Source organism: Schistocerca piceifrons, chromosome X (genome assembly GCF_021461385.2).
Source record: "Schistocerca piceifrons isolate TAMUIC-IGC-003096 chromosome X, iqSchPice1.1, whole genome shotgun sequence".
In the NCBI taxonomy this organism is placed as follows: Eukaryota; Metazoa; Arthropoda; class Insecta; order Orthoptera; family Acrididae; genus Schistocerca; species Schistocerca piceifrons.
In genome coordinates, this window is record NC_060149.1 from 944242539 (window position 1) to 944263963 (window position 21425).

At 39.0% G+C, this 21425-nt stretch overlaps 1 protein-coding gene across 1 annotated transcript; it reads left to right on the forward strand.

The window, feature by feature from the left end:
- Window positions 1-652: 652 nt before the first annotated feature.
- On the forward strand, window positions 653-2949 carry LOC124722071. The gene is made up of 2 exons (XM_047247269.1): window positions 653-2656; window positions 2889-2949. Exon 1 carries the CDS (start codon window positions 888-890, stop codon window positions 2640-2642), a length of 1755 nt encoding a protein of 584 aa, XP_047103225.1. The 5' UTR covers window positions 653-887; the 3' UTR covers window positions 2643-2656; window positions 2889-2949.
- Window positions 2950-21425: the final 18476 nt, after the last annotated feature.

Below are 21425 nucleotides of genomic sequence, written 5' to 3' on the forward strand. Positions count from 1 at the left end.
CTAAAACTGGACTCACAGGAGCGGTTCAAATCATAGAATGGTAAAGGGTCAGTCCTCTTTTAGTTCAGTCGGCATTGTGCTTTTTGTATTAAATTCGGTTGAAATTTCTGTGTTTCATCGTCAATAAGAAGGTCCAAGGGATACAGTAAACCTGAAGTGAAGCATCGGATTCTGAATCTGGACTCACAGGAGGGGTTCAAATCATAGTAAGTTAGAGTGTCAGTCCTCTTTTACTTAAGTCGGCATTGTGCCTTTTGTACTAAATTCCGATGCAATTTCTGTGTTTCATCGTCAATAAGAAGGTCCAAGGGATACCGTAAACATGAGGTGAAGCATCGGAATCTAAAACAGGACTCACAGTATAGGTTCAAATCATAGAGAGTTAGAGTGTCACTCCTCCCGTACTTATGTCGGTATTGTGCCTTTTGTAATAAATTTGGATGCAATTTCTGTGTTTCATCGTCAATAAGAAGGTCCAAGGGATACAGTAATCATTAAGGGGGGACGTACATGAAAATGACCAAATTTGTGAAAAAAATTTTATTGGCTCTTCATTTACTACATGGTATTGAAATTTCAATTACCAAATATTACGTTCCAATTCCGCTTCTAAGGGGGAAAAAAATAATAATTTGTAATAGCTTGCACAGGGCGACGCCCCCCCATCTTGGTCTTCATCCTCTCGTATATCTATTTATACTGCGTTTTTTTCCAGTTTTGTGCAGTCACAATGCAGGGAACGTTTGTGTACTACATCAAGAAGGCTGTGGAATAATATCTCTGCCGCTGGTTTTATATTCTTTGATTTATAGCGTTTGTTTACGAGTGTTTGTTTGGAATACATTTTTACGAAAGTTGTAAGTAGACTTGTTATTATATTTTGCAGCATGCCGCGTTCTAGTAAGGTGTTTAAAAAGGTTAGAAAGTGTCAAGCTTCTCGATGTAGTAAAGACAACTTGAAAACCAGCCCCATAATAACAAATGGAAACGATACTTCAACCAAGAAAGCGAGTGCTTCGAGAAGGAAAATTGACAGCTGTCAATCACTTGATGATTGTGGCTCAGACACTCAAGCTACTAGTGGTTTTAGGCTTATTGATTTGAAAATACTATCTGATATTATATCATCTGCTTGTGTATGTGCTGACTGTGGTGCAAAAAGTTTGAGATTATATGACGAAGAAAACAGAATTGGAATAGTGTGTATGTTGCATCTTACTTGTGAAAGCTGTCATTCAGACACTGCTTTTAGAACTTCGGCATCAAGTAACCGGATATATGAAGCAAATATGCGTTTAATATATGGCATGAGATGTTTGGGCATAGGCAGGGAAGGTACCAGACTGTTTTGTGGGATCATGAACATGCCACAACCAAGTGCTAGGTACACCACTGGAAATAAAACACTGCTAAGTGCTCTTCAAGAGGAAGTGGAAGAAAACTTGAAGTCCTCTGCAAAGGAAGCTGTGAAGATGAATAGTGAACTAAAGACAGAAGCAGATAACACGCCAGACACCGATTTGTGTGTGTCATGTGATGGAACGTGGATGAAGCGTGGACATACATCACTGTATGGAGTATCATCTGTCATTAGTGTTGATACTGGAAAAATTCTTGACGTTCAGGTAATGAGCAAATATTGCTATAGCTGTGTACTCGGAAAGAGAGCTGGTGAAGTGGAAGAAAATAAGTGGCAGGTTGAACACAAGAAAGTGTGCTGTAGAAATTATTCTGGTTCTAGTGGTGGAATGGAACCTGCAGCTATGAAACTTATGTTCCATCGAAGTGTGGAAAAGTACGGTGTTAGATACACAAAATACCTTGGTGATGGTGACTCCAGCTCCTTCAAAACTGTTTTGGAAAGTGAACCTTATGGTCCCCATTGTGCTATAGAAAAGTTGGAATGTGTTGGACATGTGCAAAAACGAATGGGAGGCAGACTTTTAAAATTGAAACGTGAATTGAAGGGCAGGAAACTTGAGGATGGAAAACTTTTAGGTGGTCCCAACAGACTCACAGACAAAGAAATTCATTCTTTACAAGTGTACTATGGCAAGGCAATAAGGGACAACAGTGGAAATTTGAATAACATGCAGAAGGCTGTGTGGTCTATTTATTTTCATAAACTATCCACAGATGACAAACCTGTACATAATTTGTGTGACATATCGTGGTGCAAATTCAAGCAGGCTGAGCGTGATGGCATGAACTATTCACACAAGCACAGTTTACCTGTGGCTGTTTTAAGTGCTATAAAACCAACATTTAGGTGTTTAGCAGAGCCAGACCTCCTACGAAAGTGTGTGCATGGAAAGACACAAAACCCTAATGAAAGTTACAACTCACTGATTTGGAAACGTTGCCCAAAAACAACATTTGTTTCAACAATTATTGTTGAAATTGCTGCATATGATGCTTGTTTAGTTTTTAACAATGGTAATCTTGGAAGAATAAAAACTCTACAGAGGCTAGGATTTCATCCAGGAGCTTTCACCTATTCAATATTGAAGGACATCGATGACAAAAGAGTTGCTGCGGCTGATATTACAGCCAATAAAATTGAACAGCAGGTTAACCAAAGAAGACAAGCAAAGAAGAGACTGCTTGCAGATGAAGAGGAGTATGCATATGGCTTGCACTAGTTCACACAGAGACGGTAAGACCTAATACAAACACTATCAAATCATTGATTCAGTTTTCCCGTAACTTACATTTTTATAACTTTATGTACCTTTTTCTCAAAAACCACAAAAGGTAGAGAAGTGAAATTTGGTATATGACTAGTCAGTACTATAGTGAAAAATTCTGTGGAAGGAATTTTCATTTAATAAAATAGTAAGGTATTTATGGTAGAAAATATTCCTTAAATTTGATATATTATTTTTCAGGGAAATTGGGAGACCCGTAAAAACTGAACAAAAGAAGATATAAAAATTCTGCTCCACAGAGTTTTGTAATTATTTGGTATGAAAGTGTGTACAAAAATTCATTAACATTGCTCTCACAGTTTTCTCAAAAAAGGAACATTTGTAATTACATTGTTGAAAAAAAATTAATTGTTAATAATTAAAGATGTAAAAGGTCAATAAAAATGAAAATTTAGGTTCATATGCGCATAACATTTCTTAATAACTGTACCAAATTTGGATTGATTATCTTAAAAAATTAGAGTTTTATAAAATACTTTTAAAATTACTGCAGTTTCGTGTACGTCCCCCCTTAAGAGAAGCATCGGAACCTAAAACTGGTCTCACAGGAGAGGTTCAAATCATAGAAAGTTAGAGTGTCAGTCCTCTTGTACTTAAGTCGGCATTGGGCCATTTGTATTAAATTCCGATGCAATTTCTGTGTTTCATCGTCAATAAGAAGGTGCAAGGTATACAGTAAACCTGAAGTGAAGCATCGGAATCTAAAACTCGACTCGTAGGAGAGGTTCTAATCATAGAAAGTGAGAGTGTCAGTCCTCTTGTACTTAAGTCGGCATTGTGCCATTTATATTAAACTCGGATGCAATTTCTGTGTTTCATCGTCAATAAGAAGGTCCAAGGGATACAGTAAACATGAGGTGAAGCATCGGAATCTAAAACAGGACTCACAGTATAGGTTCAAATCATAGAAAGTGAGAGTGTCAGTCCTCTTGTACTTAAGTCGGCATTGTGCCATTTGTATTAATTTTGGTTGCAATTTCTGTGTTTCATCGTCAATAAGAACGTTCAAGGGATACAGTAAACCTGAAGTGAAACATCGGAATCTAAAACTAGACTCACAGAAGAGGTTCAAATCATAGAAAGTTAGAGTGTCTGTCCTCTTCTACTTAAGTCGGCTTTGTGCCATTTGTATTAAATTCCATTGCAATTTCTGTGTTTCATCGTCAATAAGAAGGTCCAAGGGATACAATAAACCTGAAGTGAAGCATCGGAATCCAAAACTGGACTCCCAGGAGAGGCAAATCATAGAAGGTGAGAGTGTCAGTCCTCTTGTACTTAATTCGGCATTGTGCCATTTCTATTAAATTCTGATGCAATTTCTGTGTTTCATCGTTAATAAGAAGGTCCAAGGGATACAGTAAACCTGAAGTGAAGCATCGGAATCTAAAACTGGACTCACAGGAGAGTTTCTAATCATTGAAAGTGAGAGTGTCAGTCCTCTTTTACTTAAGTCGGCATTGTGCCTTTTGTATTAAATTCGGATGCAATTTCTGTGTCTCATCGTCAATAAGAAGGTGCAAGGGATACAGTAAACCTGAAGTGAAGCAACGGAATCTAAAACTGGTCTCACAGGAGAGGTTCACATCATAGAATGTTAGAGTGTCAGTAATCTTTTACTTAAGTCGGTATTGTGCCTTTTGTATTAAATTCGGATGCAATTTCTGTGTTTCATCGTCAATAAGAAGGTGCAAGGTATACAGTAAACCTGAAGTGAAGCATCGGAATCTAAAACTCGACTCACAGGAGAGGTTCTAACCATAGAAAGTGAGAGTGTCAGTCCTCTTGTACTTAAGTCGGCATTGTGCCATTTATATTAAACTCGGATGCAATTTCTGTGTTTCATCGTCAATATGAAGGTGCAAGGTATACAGTAAACCTGAAGTGAAGCATCGGAATGTAAAACTGGACTCACAGGACACATTCAAATCATAGAAAGTGAGAGTGTCAGTCCTCTTGTACTTAAGTCGGCATTGCGCCATTTGTATTAAATTTGGATGCAATTTCTGTGTTTCATCGTCAATAAGAAGGTTCAAGGGATACAGTAAACCTGAAGTGAAGCATAGGAATCGAAAACAAGACTCACAGGAGAGGTTCAAATCATAGAAAGTTAGAGTGTCTGTCCTCTTGTACTTAAGTCGGCATTGTGCCTTTTGTATTAAATTCGGATGCAAACTCTGTGTTTCATCGTCAATAAGAAGGTCCAAGGGATACAGTAAACATGAGGTGAAGCATCGGAATCTAAAACAGGACTCACAGTATAGGTTCAAATCATAGAAAGTGAGAGGGTCAGTCCTCTCGTACTTATGTCGGCATTGTGCCTTTTGTATTAAATTCGGATGCAATTTCTGTGTACCATCGTCAATAAGAAGGTCCAAATGATCCAGCAAACCTGAAGTTAATCATCGGAATCTAAAACTGGTCTCACAGGAGAGGTTCAATTCATAGAATGTTAGAGTGTCAGTCATCTTTTACTTAAGTCGGCATTGTGCCTTTTGTATTAATTTTGGATGCTATTTCTGTGTTTCATCGTCAATAAGAAGGTCCAAGGTATACAGTTAACCTGAAGTGTAGCATCGGAATCTAAAACTAGACTCACAGGAGAGGTTCAAATCAATGAAAGTTAGAGTGTCAGTCCTCTTGTACTTAAGTCGGCATTGTGCCATATGTATTAAATTCGAATGCAATTTCTGTGTTTCATCGTCAATAAAAGGTCCAAGGGATACAGTAAACCTGAGGTGAAGCATCGGAATCTAAAACTGGACTCCCAGGAGGGGTCAAATCATAGAAAGTTAGATTGTCACACCTCTTGTACTTAAGCCGGTATTGTGCCATTTGTATTAAATTTGGTTGCAATTTCTGTGTTTCATCGTCAATAAGAACGTTCAAGGGATACAGTAAACCTGAAGTGAAGCATCGGAATCTAAAACTAGACTCACAGGAGAGGTTCAAATCATAGAAAGTTAGAGTGTCTGTCCTCTTCTACTTAAGTCGGCATTGGGCCATTTGTATTAAATTCCATTGCAATTTCTGTGTTTCATCGTCAATAAGAAGGTCCAAGGGATACAGTAAACCTGAAGTGAAGCATCGGAATATAAAACTGGACTCACAGGAGAGGTTCAGATCATAGAAAGTTGGATTGTCAGTCCTCTTGTACTTAAGGCGGTATTGTGCCATTTGTATTAATTTCGGATGCAATTTCTGTGTTTCATCGTCAATAAGAAGGTCCAAGGGATACAGTAAACCTAAAGTGAAGCATCGGAATCTAAAACTGGACTCACAGGAGCGGTTCAAATCATAGAATGGTAAAGGGTCAGTCCTCTTTTACTTCAGTCGGCATTGTGCTTTTTGTATTAAATTCGGTTGAAATTTCTGTGTTTCATCGTCAATAAGAAGGTCCAAGGGATACAGTAAACCTGAAGTGAAGCATCGGATTCTGAATCTGGACTCACAGGAGGGGTTCAAATCATAGTAAGTTAGAGTGTCAGTCCTCTTTTACTTAAGTCGGCATTGTGCCTTTTGTACTAAATTCCGATGCAATTTCTGTGTTTCATCGTCAATAAGAAGGTCCAAGGGATACCGTAAACATGAGGTGAAGCATCGGAATCTAAAACAGGACTCACAGTATAGGTTCAAATCATAGAAAGTTAGAGTGTCACTCCTCCCGTACTTATGTCGGTATTGTGCCTTTTGTAATAAATTTGGATGCAATTTCTGTGTTTCATCGTCAATAAGAAGGTCCAAGGGATACAGTAATCATTAAGAGAAGCATCGGAACCTAAAACTGGTCTCACAGGAGAGGTTCAAATCAAAGAAAGTTAGAGTGTCAGTCCTCTTGTACTTAAGTCGGCATTGTGCCATTTGTATTAAATTCCGATGCAATTTCTGTGTTTCATCGTCAATAAGAAGGTACAAGGTATACAGTAAACCTAAAGTGAAGCATCGGAATCTAAAACTCGACTCACATGAGAGGTTCAAATCATAGAAAGTGAGAGTGTCAGTCCTCTTGTACCTAAGTCGGCATTGTGCCATTTGTTTTAAATTCGGATGCAACTTCTGTGTTTCATCGTCAATAAGAGGGTCCAAGGGATACAGTAAACCTGAAGTGAAGCATCGGAATCTAAAACTGGGCTCCCAGGAGGGGTCAAATCATAGAAAGTTAGATTGTCACTCCTCTTGTACTTAAGCCGGTATTGTGCCATTTGTATTAAATTTGGTTGCAATTTCTGTGCTTCATCGGCAATAAGAACGTTCAAGGGATACAGTAAACCTGAAGTGAAGCATCGGAATCCCAAACTGGACTCACAGGAGAAGTTCAAATCATAGAAAGTGAGAGTGTCAGTCCTCTTGTACTTAAGTCGGCATTGTGCCATTTGTATGAAATTCGGATGCAATTTCTGTGTTTCATCGTCAATAAGAAGGTCCAGGGGATACAGTAAACCTGAAGTGAAGCATCGGCATCCAAATCTAGACTCACAGGAGAGGTTCAAATCATAGAAAGTTAGGGTGTCTGTCCTCTTGTACTTAAGTCGGCATTGTGCCATTTGTATTAAACTCTTATGCCAACTCTGTGTTTCATCGTCAATAAGAAGGTCCAAGTTATACAGTAAACCGGAGGTGAATCATCGGAATCTAAAACTGGACTCACAGTAGGGGTTCATATCATAGAAAGTGAGAGTGTCAGTCCCCTTGTCCTTTAGTCGACATTGTGCCTTTTGTATTAAATTCGGATGCAATTTCTGTGTTTCATCGTCAATAAGAAGGTCCTAGTGATACAGTAAACCTGAAGTGAAGCTTCGGAATCTAAAACTGCACTCACAGGAGAGATTCAAATCATAGAGAGTTAGAGTGTCAGTCCTCCCGTACTTATGTCGGTATTGTGCCTTTTGTAATAAATTTGGATGCAATTTCTGTGTTTCATCGTCAATAAGAAGGTCCAAGGGATACAGTAAACCTTAAGAGAAGCATCGGAACCTAAAACTGGTCTCACAGGAGAGGTTCAAATCATAGAATGTTAGAGTGTCAGTCCTGTTGTACTTAAGTCGGCATTGTGCCATTTGTATTAAATTCCGATGCAATTTCTGTGTTTCATCGTCAATAAGAAGGTGCAAGGTATACAGTAAACCTGAAGTGAAGCATCGGAATCTAAAACTCGACTCACAGGAGAGGTTGTAATCATAGAAAGTGAGAGTGTCAGTCCTCTTGTACTTAAGTCGGCATTGTGCCATTTATATTAAACTCGGATGCAATTTCTGTGTTTCATCGTCAATAAGAAGGTGCGAGGTATACAGTAAACCTGAAGTGAAGCATCGGAATGTAAAACTGGACTCACAGGACAGATTCAAATCATAGAAAGTGAGAGTGTCAGTCCTCTTGTACTTAAGTCGGCATTGTGCCATTTGTATTAAATTTTGAATGCAATTTCTGTGTTTCATCGTCAATAAGAAGGTTCAAGGGATACAGTAAACCTGAAGTGAAGCATCGGAATCGAAAACAAGACTCACAGGAGAGGTTCAAATCATAGAAAGTTAGAGTGTCTGTCCTCCTGTACTTAAGTCGGCATTGTGACTTTTGTATTAAATTCGGATGCAAACTCTGTGTTTCATCGTCAATAAGAAGGTCCAAGGGATACAGTAAACATGAGGTGAAGCGTCGGAATCTAAAACAGGACTCACAGTATAGGTTCAAATCATAGAAAGTGAGAGGGTCAGTCCTCTTGTACATAAGTCGGCATTGTGCCTTTTGTATTAAATTCGGATGCAATTTCTGTGTACCATCGTCAATAAGATGGTCCAAATGATCCAGCAAACCTGAAGTGAATCATCGGAATCTAAAACTGGTCTCACAGGAGAGGTTCAATTCATAGAATGTTAGAGTTTCAGTGATCTTTTACTTAAGTCGGCATTGTGCCTTTTGTATTAATTTTGGATGCTATTTCTGTGTTTCATCGTCAATAAGAAGGTCCAAGTGATACAGTTAACCTGAAGTGTAGCATCGGAATCTAAAACTAGACTCACAGGAGAGGTTCAAATCATAGAAAGTTAGAGTGTCAGTCCTCTTGTACTTAAGTCGGCATTGTGCCATTTGTATTAAATTCGGATGCAATTTCTGTGTTTCATCGTCAAAAAGAAGGTCCAAGGGATACAGTAAACCTGAAGTGAAGCATCGGAATCTAAAACTGGACTCCCAGGAGGGGTCAAATCATAGAAAGTTAGATTGTCACTCCTCTTGTACTTAAGCCGGTATTGTGCCATTTGTATTAAATTTGGTTGCAATTTCTGTGTTTCATCGTCAATAAGAACGTTCAAGGGATACAGTAAACCTGAAGTGAAGCATCGGAATCTAAAACTAGACTCACAGAAGAGGTTCAAATCATAGAAAGTTAGAGTGTCTGTCCTCTTCTACTTAAGTCGGCATTGTGCCATTTGTATTAAATTCCATTGCAATTTCTGTGTTTAATCGTCAATAAGAAGGTCCAAGGGTAACAGTAAACCTGAAGTGAAGCATCGGAATATAAAACTGGACTCACAGGAGAGGTTCAGATCATAGAAAGTTAGATTGTCACTCCTCTTGTACTTAAGGTGGTATTGTGCCATTTGAATTAATTTCGGATGCAATTTCTGTGTTTCATCGTCAATAAGAAGGTCCAAGGGATACAGTAAACCTAAAGTGAAGCCTCGGAATCTAAAACTGGACTCACAGGAGCGGTTCAATTCATAGAATGGTAAAGGGTCAGTCCTCTTTTACTTCAGTCGGCATTGTGCTTTTTGTATTAAATTCGGTTGAAATTTCTGTGTTTCATCGTCAATAAGAAGGTCCAAAGGATACAGTAAACCTGAAGTGAAGCATCGGATTCTAAATCTGGACTCACAGGAGGGGTTCAAATCATAGTAAGTTAGAGTGTCAGTCCTCTTTTACTTAAGTCGGCATTGTGCCTTTTGTATTAAATTCGGATGCAAACTCTGTGTTTCATCGTCAATAAGAAGGTCCAAGGGATACAGTAAACATGAGGTGAAGCATCGGAATCTAAAACAGGACTCACAGTATAGGTTCAAATCATAGAAAGTGAGAGGGTCAGTCCTCTTGTACTTAAGTTGGCATTGTGCCTTTTGTATTAAATTCGGATGCAATTTCTGTGTACCATCGTCAATAAGAAGGTCCAAATGATCCAGTAAACCTGAAGTGAATCATCGGAATCTAAAACTGGTCTCACAGGAGAGGTTCAATTCATAGAATGTTAGAGTGTCAGTCTTCTTTTACTTAAGACGGCATTGTGCCTTTTGTATTAATTTCGGATGCAATTTCTGTGATTCATCGTCAATAAGAAGGTACAAGGGATTCAGTTAACCTGAAGTGTAGCATCGGAGTCTAAAACTAGACTCACAGGAGAGGTTCAAATCATAGAAAGTTAGAGTGTCAGTCCTCTTGTACTTAAGTCGGCATTGTGCCATTTGTATTAAATTCCGATGCAATTTCTGTGTTTCATCGTCAATAAGAAGGTACAAGGTATACAGTAAACCTAAAGTGAAGCATCGGAATCTAAAACTCGACTCACAGGAGAGGTTCAAATCATAGAAAGTGAGAGTGTCAGTCCTCTTGTACTTATGTCGGCATTGTGCCATTTGTTTTAAATTCGGATGCAACTTCTGTGTTTCATCGTCAATAAGAGGGTCCAAGGGATACAGTAAACCTGAAGTGAAGCATCGGAATCTAAAACTGGACTCCCAGGAGGGGTCAAATCATAGAAAGTTAGATTGTCACTCCTCTTGTACTTAAGCCGGTATTGTGCCATTTGTATTAAATTTGGTTGCAATTTCTGTGCTTCATCGGCAATAAGAACGTTCAAGGGATACAGTAAACCTGAAGTGAAGCATCGGAATCTAAAACTAGACTCACAGGAGAGGTTCAAATCATAGGAAGTTAGAGTGTCTGTCCTCTTCTACTTAAGTCGGCTTTGTGCCATTTGTATTAAATTCCATTGCAATTTCTGTGTTTCATCGTCAATAAGAAGGTCCAAGGGATACAGTAAACCTGAAGTGAAGCATCGGAATATAAAACTGGACTCACAGGAGAGGTTCAGATCATAGAAAGTTAGATTGTCACTCCTCTTGTACTTAAGGCGGTATTGTGCCATTTGTATTAATTTCGGATGCAATTTCTGTGTTTCATCGCCAATAAGAAGGTCCAAGGGATACAGTAAACCTAAAGCGAAGCATCGGAATCTAAAACTGGACTCACAGGAGCGGTTCAAATCATAGAATGGTAGAGGGTCAGTCCTCTTTTACTTCAGTCGGCATTGTGCTTTTTGTATTAAATTCGGTTGAAATTTCCGTGTTTCATCGTCAATAAGAAGGTCGAAGGGATACAGTAAACCTGAAGTGAAGCATCGGATTCTAAATCTGGACTCACAGGAGGGGTTCAAATCATAGTAAGTTAGAGTGTCAGTCCTCTTTTACTTAAGTCGGCATTGTGCCTTTTGTATTAAATTCCGATGAAATTTCTGTGTTTCATCGTCAATAAGAAGGTGCAAGGTATACAGTGAACCTGAAGTGAGGCATCGGAATCCAAAACTGGACTCACAGGAGAGGTTCAAATCATAGAAAGTGAGAGTGTCAGTCCTCTTGTACTTAAGTCGGCATTGTGCCATTTGTATGAAATTCGGATGCAATTTCTGTGTTTCATCGTCAATAAGAAGGTCCAGGGGATACAGTAAACCTGAAGTGAAGCATCGGAATCCAAAACTAGACTCACAGGAGAGGTTCAAATCATAGAAAGTTAGGGTGTCTGTCCTCTTGTACTTAAGTCGGCATTGTGCCATTTGTATTAAACTCTTATGCAAACTCTGTGTTTCATCGTCAATGAGAAGGTCCAAGTCATACAGTAAACCGGAGGTGAATCATCGGAATCTAAAACTGGACTCACAGTAGGGGTTCATATCATAGAAAGTGAGAGTGTCAGTCCTCTTGTCCTTTAGTCGACATTGTGCCTTTTGTATTAAATTCGGATGCAATTTCTGTGTTTCATCGTCAATAAGAAGGTCCTAGTGATACAGTAAACCTGAAGTGAAGCTTCGGAATCTAAAACTGCACTCACAGGAGAGATTCAAATCATAGAAAGTTAGAGTGTCACTCCTCCCGTACTTATGTCGGTATTGTGCCTTTTGTAATAAATTTGGATGTAATTTCTGTGTTTCATCGTCAATAAGAAGGTCCAAGGGATACAGTAAACCTTAAGAGAAGCATCGGAACCTAAAACTGGTCTCACAGGAGAGGTTCAAATCATAGAAAGTTAGAGTGTCAGTCCTCTTGTACTTAAGTCGGCATTGTGCCATTTGTATTAAATTCCGATGCAATTTCTGTGTTTCATCGTCAATAAGAAGGTGCAAGGTATACAGTAAACCTGAAGTGAAGCATCGGAATCTAAAACTCGACTCACAGGAGAGGTTCTAATCATAGAAAGTGAGAGTGTAAGTCCTCTTGTACTTAAGTCGGCATTGTGCCATTTATATTAAACTCGGATGCAATTTCTGTGTTTAATCGTCAATAAGATGGTGCAAGGTATACAGTAAACCTGAAGTGAAGCATCGGAAAGTAAAACTGGACTCACAGGACAGATTCAAATCATAGAAAGTGAGAGTGTCAGTCCTCTTGTACTTAAGTCGGCATTGTGCCATTTGTATTAAATTTGGATGCAATTTCTGTGTTTCATCGTCAATAAGAAGGTTCAAGGGATACAGTAAACCTGAAGTGAAGCATCGGAATCGAAAACAAGACTCACAGGAGAGGTTCAAATCATAGAAAGTTAGAGTGTCTGTCCTCTTGTACTTAAGTCGGCATTGTGCCTTTTGTATTAAATTCGGATGCAAACTCTGTGTTTCATCGTCAATAAGAAGGTCCAAGCGATACAGTAAACATGAAGTGAAGCATCGGAATCTAAAACAGGACTCACAGTATAGGTTCAAATCATAGAAAGTGAGAGGGTCAGTGCTCTTGTACTTAAGTCGGCATTGTGCCTTTTGTATTAAATTCGGTGCAATTTCTGTGTACCATCGTCAATTAGAAGGTCCAAATGATCCAGCAATCCTGAAGTAAATCATCGGAATCTAAAACTGGTCTCACAGGAGAGGTTCAATTCATAGAATGTTAGAGTGTCAGTCATCTTTTACTTAAGTCGGCATTGTGCCTTTTGTATTAATTTTGGATGCAATTTCTGTGTTTCATCGTCAATAAGAAGGTCCAAGGGATACAGTTAACCTGAAGTGTAGCATCGGAATCTAAAACTAGACTCACAGGAGAGGTTCAAATCATAGAAAGTTAGAGTGTCAGTCCTTTTGTACTTAAGTCGGCATTGTGCCATTTGTATTAAATTCGGATGCAATTTCTGTGTTTCATCGTCAATAAGAAGGTCCAAGGGATACAGTAAACCTGAAGTGAAGCATCGGAATCTAAAACTGGACTCCCAGGAGGGGTCAAATCATGGAAAGTTAGATTGTCACTCCTCTTGTACTTAAGCGGGTATTGTGCCATTTGTATTACATTTGGTTGCAATTTCTGTGTTTCATCGTCAATAAGAACGTTCAAGGGATACAGTAAACCTGAAGTGAAGCATCGGAATCTAAAACTAGACTCACAGGAGAGGTTCAAATCATAGAAAGTTAGAGTGTCTGTCCTCTTCTACTTAAGTCGGCATTGTGCCATTTGTATTAAATTCCATTGCAATTTCTGTGTTTCATCGTCAATAAGAAGGTCCAAGGGATACAGTAAACCTGAAGTGAAGCATCGGAATATAAAACTGGACTCACAGGAGAGGTTCAGATCATAGAAAGTTAGATTGTCACTCCTCTTGCACTTAAGGCGGTATTGTGCTATTTGTATCAATTTCGGATGCAATTTCTGTTTTTCATCGTCAATAAGAAGGTCCAAGGGATACAGTAAACCTAAAGTGAAGCATCGGAATCTAAAACTGGACTCACAGGAGCGGTTCAAATCATAGAATGGTAAAGGGTCAGTTTTCTTTTACGTCAGTCGGCATTGTGCTTTTTGTATTAAATTCGGTTGAAATTTCTGTGTTTCATCGTCAATAAGAAGGTCCAAGGGATACAGTAAACCTGAAGTGAAGCATCGAATTCTAAATCTGGACTCACAGGAAGGGTTCAAATCATAGTAAGTTAGAGTATCAGTCCTCTTTTACTTAAGTCGGCATTGTGCCTTTTGTACTAAATTCCGATGCAATTTCTGTGTTTCATCGTCAATAAGAAGGTCCAGGGGATACAGCAAACCTGAAGTGAAGCATCGGAATCCAAAACTAGACTCACAGGAGAGGTTCAAATCGTAGAAAGTTAGGGTGTCTGTCCTCTTGTACTTAAGTCGGCATTGTGCTATTTGTATTAAACTCTTATGCAAACTCTATGTTTCATCGTCAATAAGAAGGTCCAAGTTATACAGTAAACCTGAGGTGAATCATCGGAATCTAAAACTGGACTCACAGTAGAGGTTCATATCATAGAAAGTGAGAGTGTTAGTCCTCTTGTACTTTAGTCGGCATTGTGCCTTTTGTATTAAATTCGGATGCAATTTCTGTGTTTCATCGTCAATAAGAAGGTCCAAGTGATACAGTAAACCTGAAGTGAAGCTTCGGAATCTAAAACTGCACTCACAGGAGAGATGCAAATCATAGAAAGTTAGAGTGTCACACCTCCCGTACTTAAGTCGGTATTGTGCCTTTTGTAATAAATTTGGATGCAATTTCTGTGATTCATCGTCAATAAGAAGGTCCAAGGGATACAGTAAACCTTAAGTGAAGCATCGGAACCTAAAACTGGTCTCACAGGAGAGGTTCAAATCATAGAATGTTAGAGTGTCGGTCCTCTTTTACTTAAGTCGGCCTTGTGCCTTTTGTATTAAATTCGGATGCAATTTCTCTGTTTCATCGTCAATAAGAAGGTCCTAGGGATACAGTAAACCTGAAGTGAAGCATCGGAATCTAAAACTTCACTCACAGGAGAGGTTCAAATCATAGAAAGTGAGAGTGTCAGTCCTCTTTTACTTAAGTCGGCATTGTGCCTTTTGTATTAAATCCCGATGCAATTTCTGTGTTTCATCGTCAATAAGAAGGTGCAAGGTATACAGTAAACCTGAAGTGAAGCATCGGAATCAAAAACTCGACTCACAGGAGAGGTTCAATTAATAGAAAGTGAGAGTGTCAGTCCTCTTTTACTTAAGTCGGCATTGTGCCTTTTGTATTAAATTCCGATGCAACTTCTGTGTTTCATCGTCATTAAGAAGGTGCAAGGTATACAGTAAACCTGAAGTGAAGCATCGGAAAGTAAAACTGGACTCACAGGACAGATTCAAATCATAGAAAGTGAGAGTGTCAGTCCTCTTGTACTTAAGTCGGCATTGTGCCATTTGTATTAAATTTGGATGCAATTTCTGTGTTTCATCGTCAATAAGAAGGTTCAAGGGATACAGTAAACCTGAAGTGAAGCATCGGAATCGAAAACAAGACTCACAGGAGAGGTTCAAATCATAGAAAGTTAGAGTGTCTGTCCTCTTGTACTTAAGTCGGCATTGTGCCTTTTGTATTAAATTCGGATGCAAACTCTGTGTTTCATCGTCAATAAGAAGGTCCAAGCGATACAGTAAACATGAAGTGAAGCATCGGAATCTAAAACAGGACTCACAGTATAGGTTCAAATCATAGAAAGTGAGAGGGTCAGTGCTCTTGTACTTAAGTCGGCATTGTGCCTTTTGTATTAAATTCGGTGCAATTTCTGTGTACCATCGTCAATTAGAAGGTCCAAATGATCCAGCAATCCTGAAGTAAATCATCGGAATCTAAAACTGGTCTCACAGGAGAGGTTCAATTCATAGAATGTTAGAGTGTCAGTCATCTTTTACTTAAGTCGGCATTGTGCCTTTTGTATTAATTTTGGATGCAATTTCTGTGTTTCATCGTCAATAAGAAGGTCCAAGGGATACAGTTAACCTGAAGTGTAGCATCGGAATCTAAAACTAGACTCACAGGAGAGGTTCAAATCATAGAAAGTTAGTGTGTCAGTCCTTTTGTACTTAAGTCGGCATTGTGCCATTTGTATTAAATTCGGATGCAATTTCTGTGTTTCATCGTCAATAAGAAGGTCCAAGGGATACAGTAAACCTGAAGTGAAGCATCGGAATCTAAAACTGGACTCCCAGGAGGGGTCAAATCATGGAAAGTTAGATTGTCACTCCTCTTGTACTTAAGCGGGTATTGTGCCATTTGTATTACATTTGGTTGCAATTTCTGTGTTTCATCGTCAATAAGAACGTTCAAGGGATACAGTAAACCTGAAGTGAAGCATCGGAATTTAAAACTAGACTCACAGGAGAGGTTCAAATCATAGAAAGTTAGAGTGTCTGTCCTCTTCTACTTAAGTCGGCATTGTGCCATTTGTATTAAATTCCATTGCAATTTCTGTGTTTCATCGTCAATAAGAAGGTCCAAGGGATACAGTAAACCTGAAGTGAAGCATCGGAATATAAAACTGGACTCACAGGAGAGGTTCAGATCATAGAAAGTTAGATTGTCACTCCTCTTGCACTTAAGGCGGTATTGTGCTATTTGTATCAATTTCGGATGCAATTTCTGTTTTTCATCGTCAATAAGAAGGTCCAAGGGATACAGTAAACCTAAAGTGAAGCATCGGAATCTAAAACTGGACTCACAGGAGCGGTTCAAATCATAGAATGGTAAAGGGTCAGTTTTCTTTTACGTCAGTCGGCATTGTGCTTTTTGTATTAAATTCGGTTGAAATTTCTGTGTTTCATCGTCAATAAGAAGGTCCAAGGGATACAGTAAACCTGAAGTGAAGCATCGAATTCTAAATCTGGACTCACAGGAAGGGTTCAAATCATAGTAAGTTAGAGTGTCAGTCCTCTTTTACTTAAGTCGGCATTGTGCCTTTTGTACTAAATTCCGATGCAATTTCTGTGTTTCATCGTCAATAAGAAGGTCCAGGGGATACAGCAAACCTGAAGTGAAGCATCGGAATCCAAAACTAGACTCACAGGAGAGGTTCAAATCGTAGAAAGTTAGGGTGTCTGTCCTCTTGTACTTAAGTCGGCATTGTGCTATTTGTATTTAACTCTTATGCAAACTCTATGTTTCATCGTCAATAAGAAGGTCCAAGTTATACAGTAAACCTGAGGTGAATCATCGGAATCTAAAACTGGACTCACAGTAGAGGTTCATATCATAGAAAGTGAGAGTGTTAGTCCTCTTGTACTTTAGTCGGCATTGTGCCTTTTGTATTAAATTCAGATGCAATTTCTGTGTTTCATCGTCAATAAGAAGGTCCAAGTGATACAGTAAACCTGAAGTGAAGCTTCGGATTCTAAAACTGCACTCACAGGAGAGATTCAAATCATAGAAAGTTAGAGTGTCACACCTCCCGTACTTAAGTCGGTATTGTGCCTTTTGTAATAAATTTGGATGCAATTTCTGTGATTCATCGTCAATAAGAAGGTCCAAGGGATACAGTAAACCTTAAGTGAAGCATCGGAACCTAAAACTGGTCTCACAGGAGAGGTTCAAATCATAGAATGTTAGAGTGTCGGTCCTCTTTTACTTAAGTCGGCCTTGTGCCTTTTGTATTAAATTCGGATGCAATTTCTCTGTTTCATCGTCAATAAGAAGGTCCTAGGGATACAGTAAACCTGAAGTGAAGCATCGGAATCTAAAACTTCACTCACAGGAGAGGTTCAAATCATAGAAAGTGAGAGTGTCAGTCCTCTTTTACTTAAGTCGGCATTGTGCCTTTTGTATTAAATCCCGATGCAATTTCTGTGTTTCATCGTCAATAAGAAGGTGCAAGGTATACAGTAAACCTGAAGTGAAGCATCGGAATCAAAAACTCGACTCACAGGAGAGGTTCAATTAATAGAAAGTGAGAGTGTCAGTCCTCTTTTACTTAAGTCGGCATTGTGCCTTTTGTATTAAATTCCGATGCAACTTCTGTGTTTCATCGTCATTAAGAAGGTGCAAGGTATACAGTAAACCTGAAGTGAAGCATCGGAATCTAAAACTGGACTCACAGGACAGGTTCAAATCGGAGAAAGTGAGATTGTCAGTCCTCTTGTACTTAAGTCGGCATTGTGCATTTTGTATTAAATTCGGATGCAAACTCTGTGTTTCATCGTCAATAAGAAGGTCCAAGGGATACAGTAAACCTGAGGAGAAGCATCGGAATCGAAAACTGGACTCACAGTAGAGGTTCAAATCATAGAAAGTTAGAGTGCCAGTCCTCTTGTACTTAAGTCGGCATTGTGCCTTTTGTATTAAATTCGGATGCAATTTCTGTGTTACATCGTTAACAAGAAGGTCCAAATGATACAGTAAACCTGAAGTGAGGCATCGGAATCTAAAACTGGTCTCACAGGAAAGGTTCAAATCATAGAAAGTGAGACTGTCAGTCCTCTTGTACTTAAGTCGGCATTGTGCCATATGTATTAAATTCGGATGCAATTTCTGTGTTTCATCGTCAATAAGAAGGTCCAAGGGATACAGTAAACCTGAAGTGAAGCATCGGAATCCAAAACTGGACTCCCAGGAGAGGTCAAATCATAGAAGGTGAGAGTGTCAGTCCTCTTGTACTTAATTCGGCATTGTGCCATTTGTATTAAATTCGGATGCAATTTCTGTGTTTCATCGTTATTAAGAAGGTCCAAGGAATACAGTAAACCTGAGGTGAAGCATCGGAATCTAAAACTGGACTCACAGTAGAGGTTCAAATCATAGAAAGTGAGAGTGCCAGTCCTCTTTTACTTAAGTCGGCATTGTTCCTTTTGTATTAAATTCGGATGCAATATCTCTGTTTCATCGTCAATAAGAAGGTCCTAGGGATACAGTAAACCTGAAGTGAAGCATCGGAATCTAAAACCTCACTCACAGGACAGGTTCAAATAATAGAAAGTTAGAGTGTCAGTCCTCTTTCACTTAAGTCGGCATTGTGCCATTTGTATTAAATTCCGACGCAATTTCTGTGTTTCATCGTCAATAAGAAGGTGCAAGGTATACAGTAAACCTGATGTGAAGCTTCGGAATCGATAACTCGACTCACAGGAGAGGTTCTAATCATAGAAAGTGAGAGGGTCAGTCCTCTTGTACTTAAGTCGGCATTGTGCCATTATTATTAAACTCGGATGCAATTTCTGTGTTTCATCGTCAATAAGAGGGTGCAAGGTATACAGTAAACCTGAAGTGAAGCATCGGAATGTAAAACTGGACTCACAGGACAGATTAAAATCATAGAATGTGAGAGTGTCAGTCCTCTTGTACTTAAGTAGGCATTGTGCCATTTGTATTAAATTTGGATGCAATTTCTGTGTTTCATCGTCAATAAGAAGGTTCAAGGGATACAGTAAACCTGAAGTGAAGCATCGGAATCTAAAACTTGACTCACAGGAGATGTTCAAATGATAGATAGTTAGAGTGTCTGTCCTCTTGTACTTAAGTCGGCATTGTGCCTTTTGTATTAAATTCGGATGCAAACTCTGTGTTTCATCGTCAATAAGAAGGTCCAAGGGATACAGTAAACATGAGGTGAAGAATCGGAATCTAAAACAGGACTCACAGGAAGGTTCAAATCATAGAGAGTTAGAGTGTCATTCCTCATTTACTTAAGTCGGCATTGTGCCATTTGTATTAAATTCCGATGCAATATCTGTGTTTCATCGTCAATAAGAAGGTCCAAGGGATACAGTAAACCTGAAGTGAAGCATCGGAATCTAAAACTGGATTCCCAGGAGGGGTCAAATCATAGAAAGTTAGATTGTCACTCCTCTTGTACTTAAGCCGGTATTGTACCATTTGTATTAAATTTGGTTGCAATTTCTGAGTTTCATCGTCAATAAGAACGTTCAAGGGATACAGTAACCTGAAGTGAAGCATCGGAATCTAAAACTTGACTCACAGGAGAGGTTCAATTCATAGAAAGTTAGAGTTTCAGTCTTCTTTACTTAAGTCGGCATTGTGACTTTTGTATTAAATACCGATGCAATTTCTGTGTTTCATCGTCAATAAGAAGGTGCAAGGTATACAGTAAACCTGAAGTGAAGCATCGGAATGTAAAAGTGGACTCACAGGACAGGTTCAAATCACAGAAAGTGAGAGTGTCAGTTCTCTTGTACTTAAGTCGGCATTGTGCCATTTGTATTAAATTTGGTTGCAATTTCTGAGTTTCATCGTCAATAAGAACGTTCAAGGGATACAGTAACCTGAAGTGAAGCATCGGAATCTAAATCTAGACTCACAGGAGAGGTTCAAATCATAGAAAGTTAGAGTGTCTGTCCTCTTCTACTTAAGTCAGCATTGTGCCATTTATATTAAATTCCGTTGCTATTTCTGTGTTTCATCGTAAATAAGAAGGTCCAAGTGATACAGTAAACCTGAAGTGTATCATCGGAATATAAAACTGGACGCACAGGAGAGGTTCAGATCATAGAAAGTTAGATTGTCACTCCTCTTGTACTTAAGGCGGTATTGTGCCATTTGTATTAATTTCGGATGCAATTTCTGTGTTTCATCGTCAATAAGAAGGTCCAAGGGATACAGTAAACCTAAAGTGTAGCATCGGAATCTAAAACTGGACTCACAGGAGCGGTTCAAATCATAGAATGGTAGAGGGTCAGTCCTCTTTTACTTCAGTCGGCATTGTGCTTTTTGTATTAAATTCGGTTGAAATTTCTGTGTTTCATCGTCAATAAGAAGGTCCAAGGGATACAGTAAACCGGAATTGAAGCTTCGGAATCTAAAACTGGACTCACAGGAGAGGTTCAAATCATAGAAAGTTAGAGTGTCAGTCCTCTCTTAGTTTAGTCTTCATTGTGCCGTTAGTATTAAATTCCGATGCAATTTCTGTGTTTCATTGTCAATAAGATGGTGCAAGGTATACAGTAAACCTGAAGTGAAGCATCGGAACCTAAAACTGGACTCACAGGAGAGGTTCAAATCATAGAATGTGAGAGTGTCAGTCCTCTTGTACTTAAGTCGGCATTATGCCATTTGTATTAAATCTGGATGCAATTTCTGTGTTTCATCGTCAATAAGAAGGTCCAAGGGATACAGTAAACCTGAAGTGAAGCATCGGATTCTAAAACTGGACTCACAGGAGGGGTTCAAATCATAGAAAGTTAGAGTGACAGTAATCTTTTGTTTAAGCCGGTATTGTGCCATTTGTATTAAATTCGGATGCAATTATGGTGTTTCATCGTCAATAAGAAGGTCCAAGGGATACAGTAAACCTGAAGTGAAGCATCGGAATATAAAACTGGACTCACAGGAGAGGTTCAAATCACAGAAAGTTAGATTGTCACTCCTCTAGTACTTAAGCCAGTATTGTGCTTTTGTATTAAATTCGGATGCAATTTCTGTGTTTCATCGTCAATAAGAAGGTCCAAGGGACACAGTAATCCTAAAGTGAAGCATCGGAATCTAAAACTGTACTCACAGGAGAGGTTGAAATCATAGAAAGTTAGAATATCAGTCCTCTTGTATTTAAGTCGGCATTGTGCCTTATGTATTAAATTCGGATGCAATTTCTGTGTTTCATCGTCAATAAGAAGGTGCAACGTATGCAATAAACCTGAAGTGAAGCTTCGGAATCTAAAACTGGACTCACAGGACAGGTTCAAATCATAGAAAGTGAGAGTGTCAGTCCTCTTGTACTTAAGTCGCCATTGT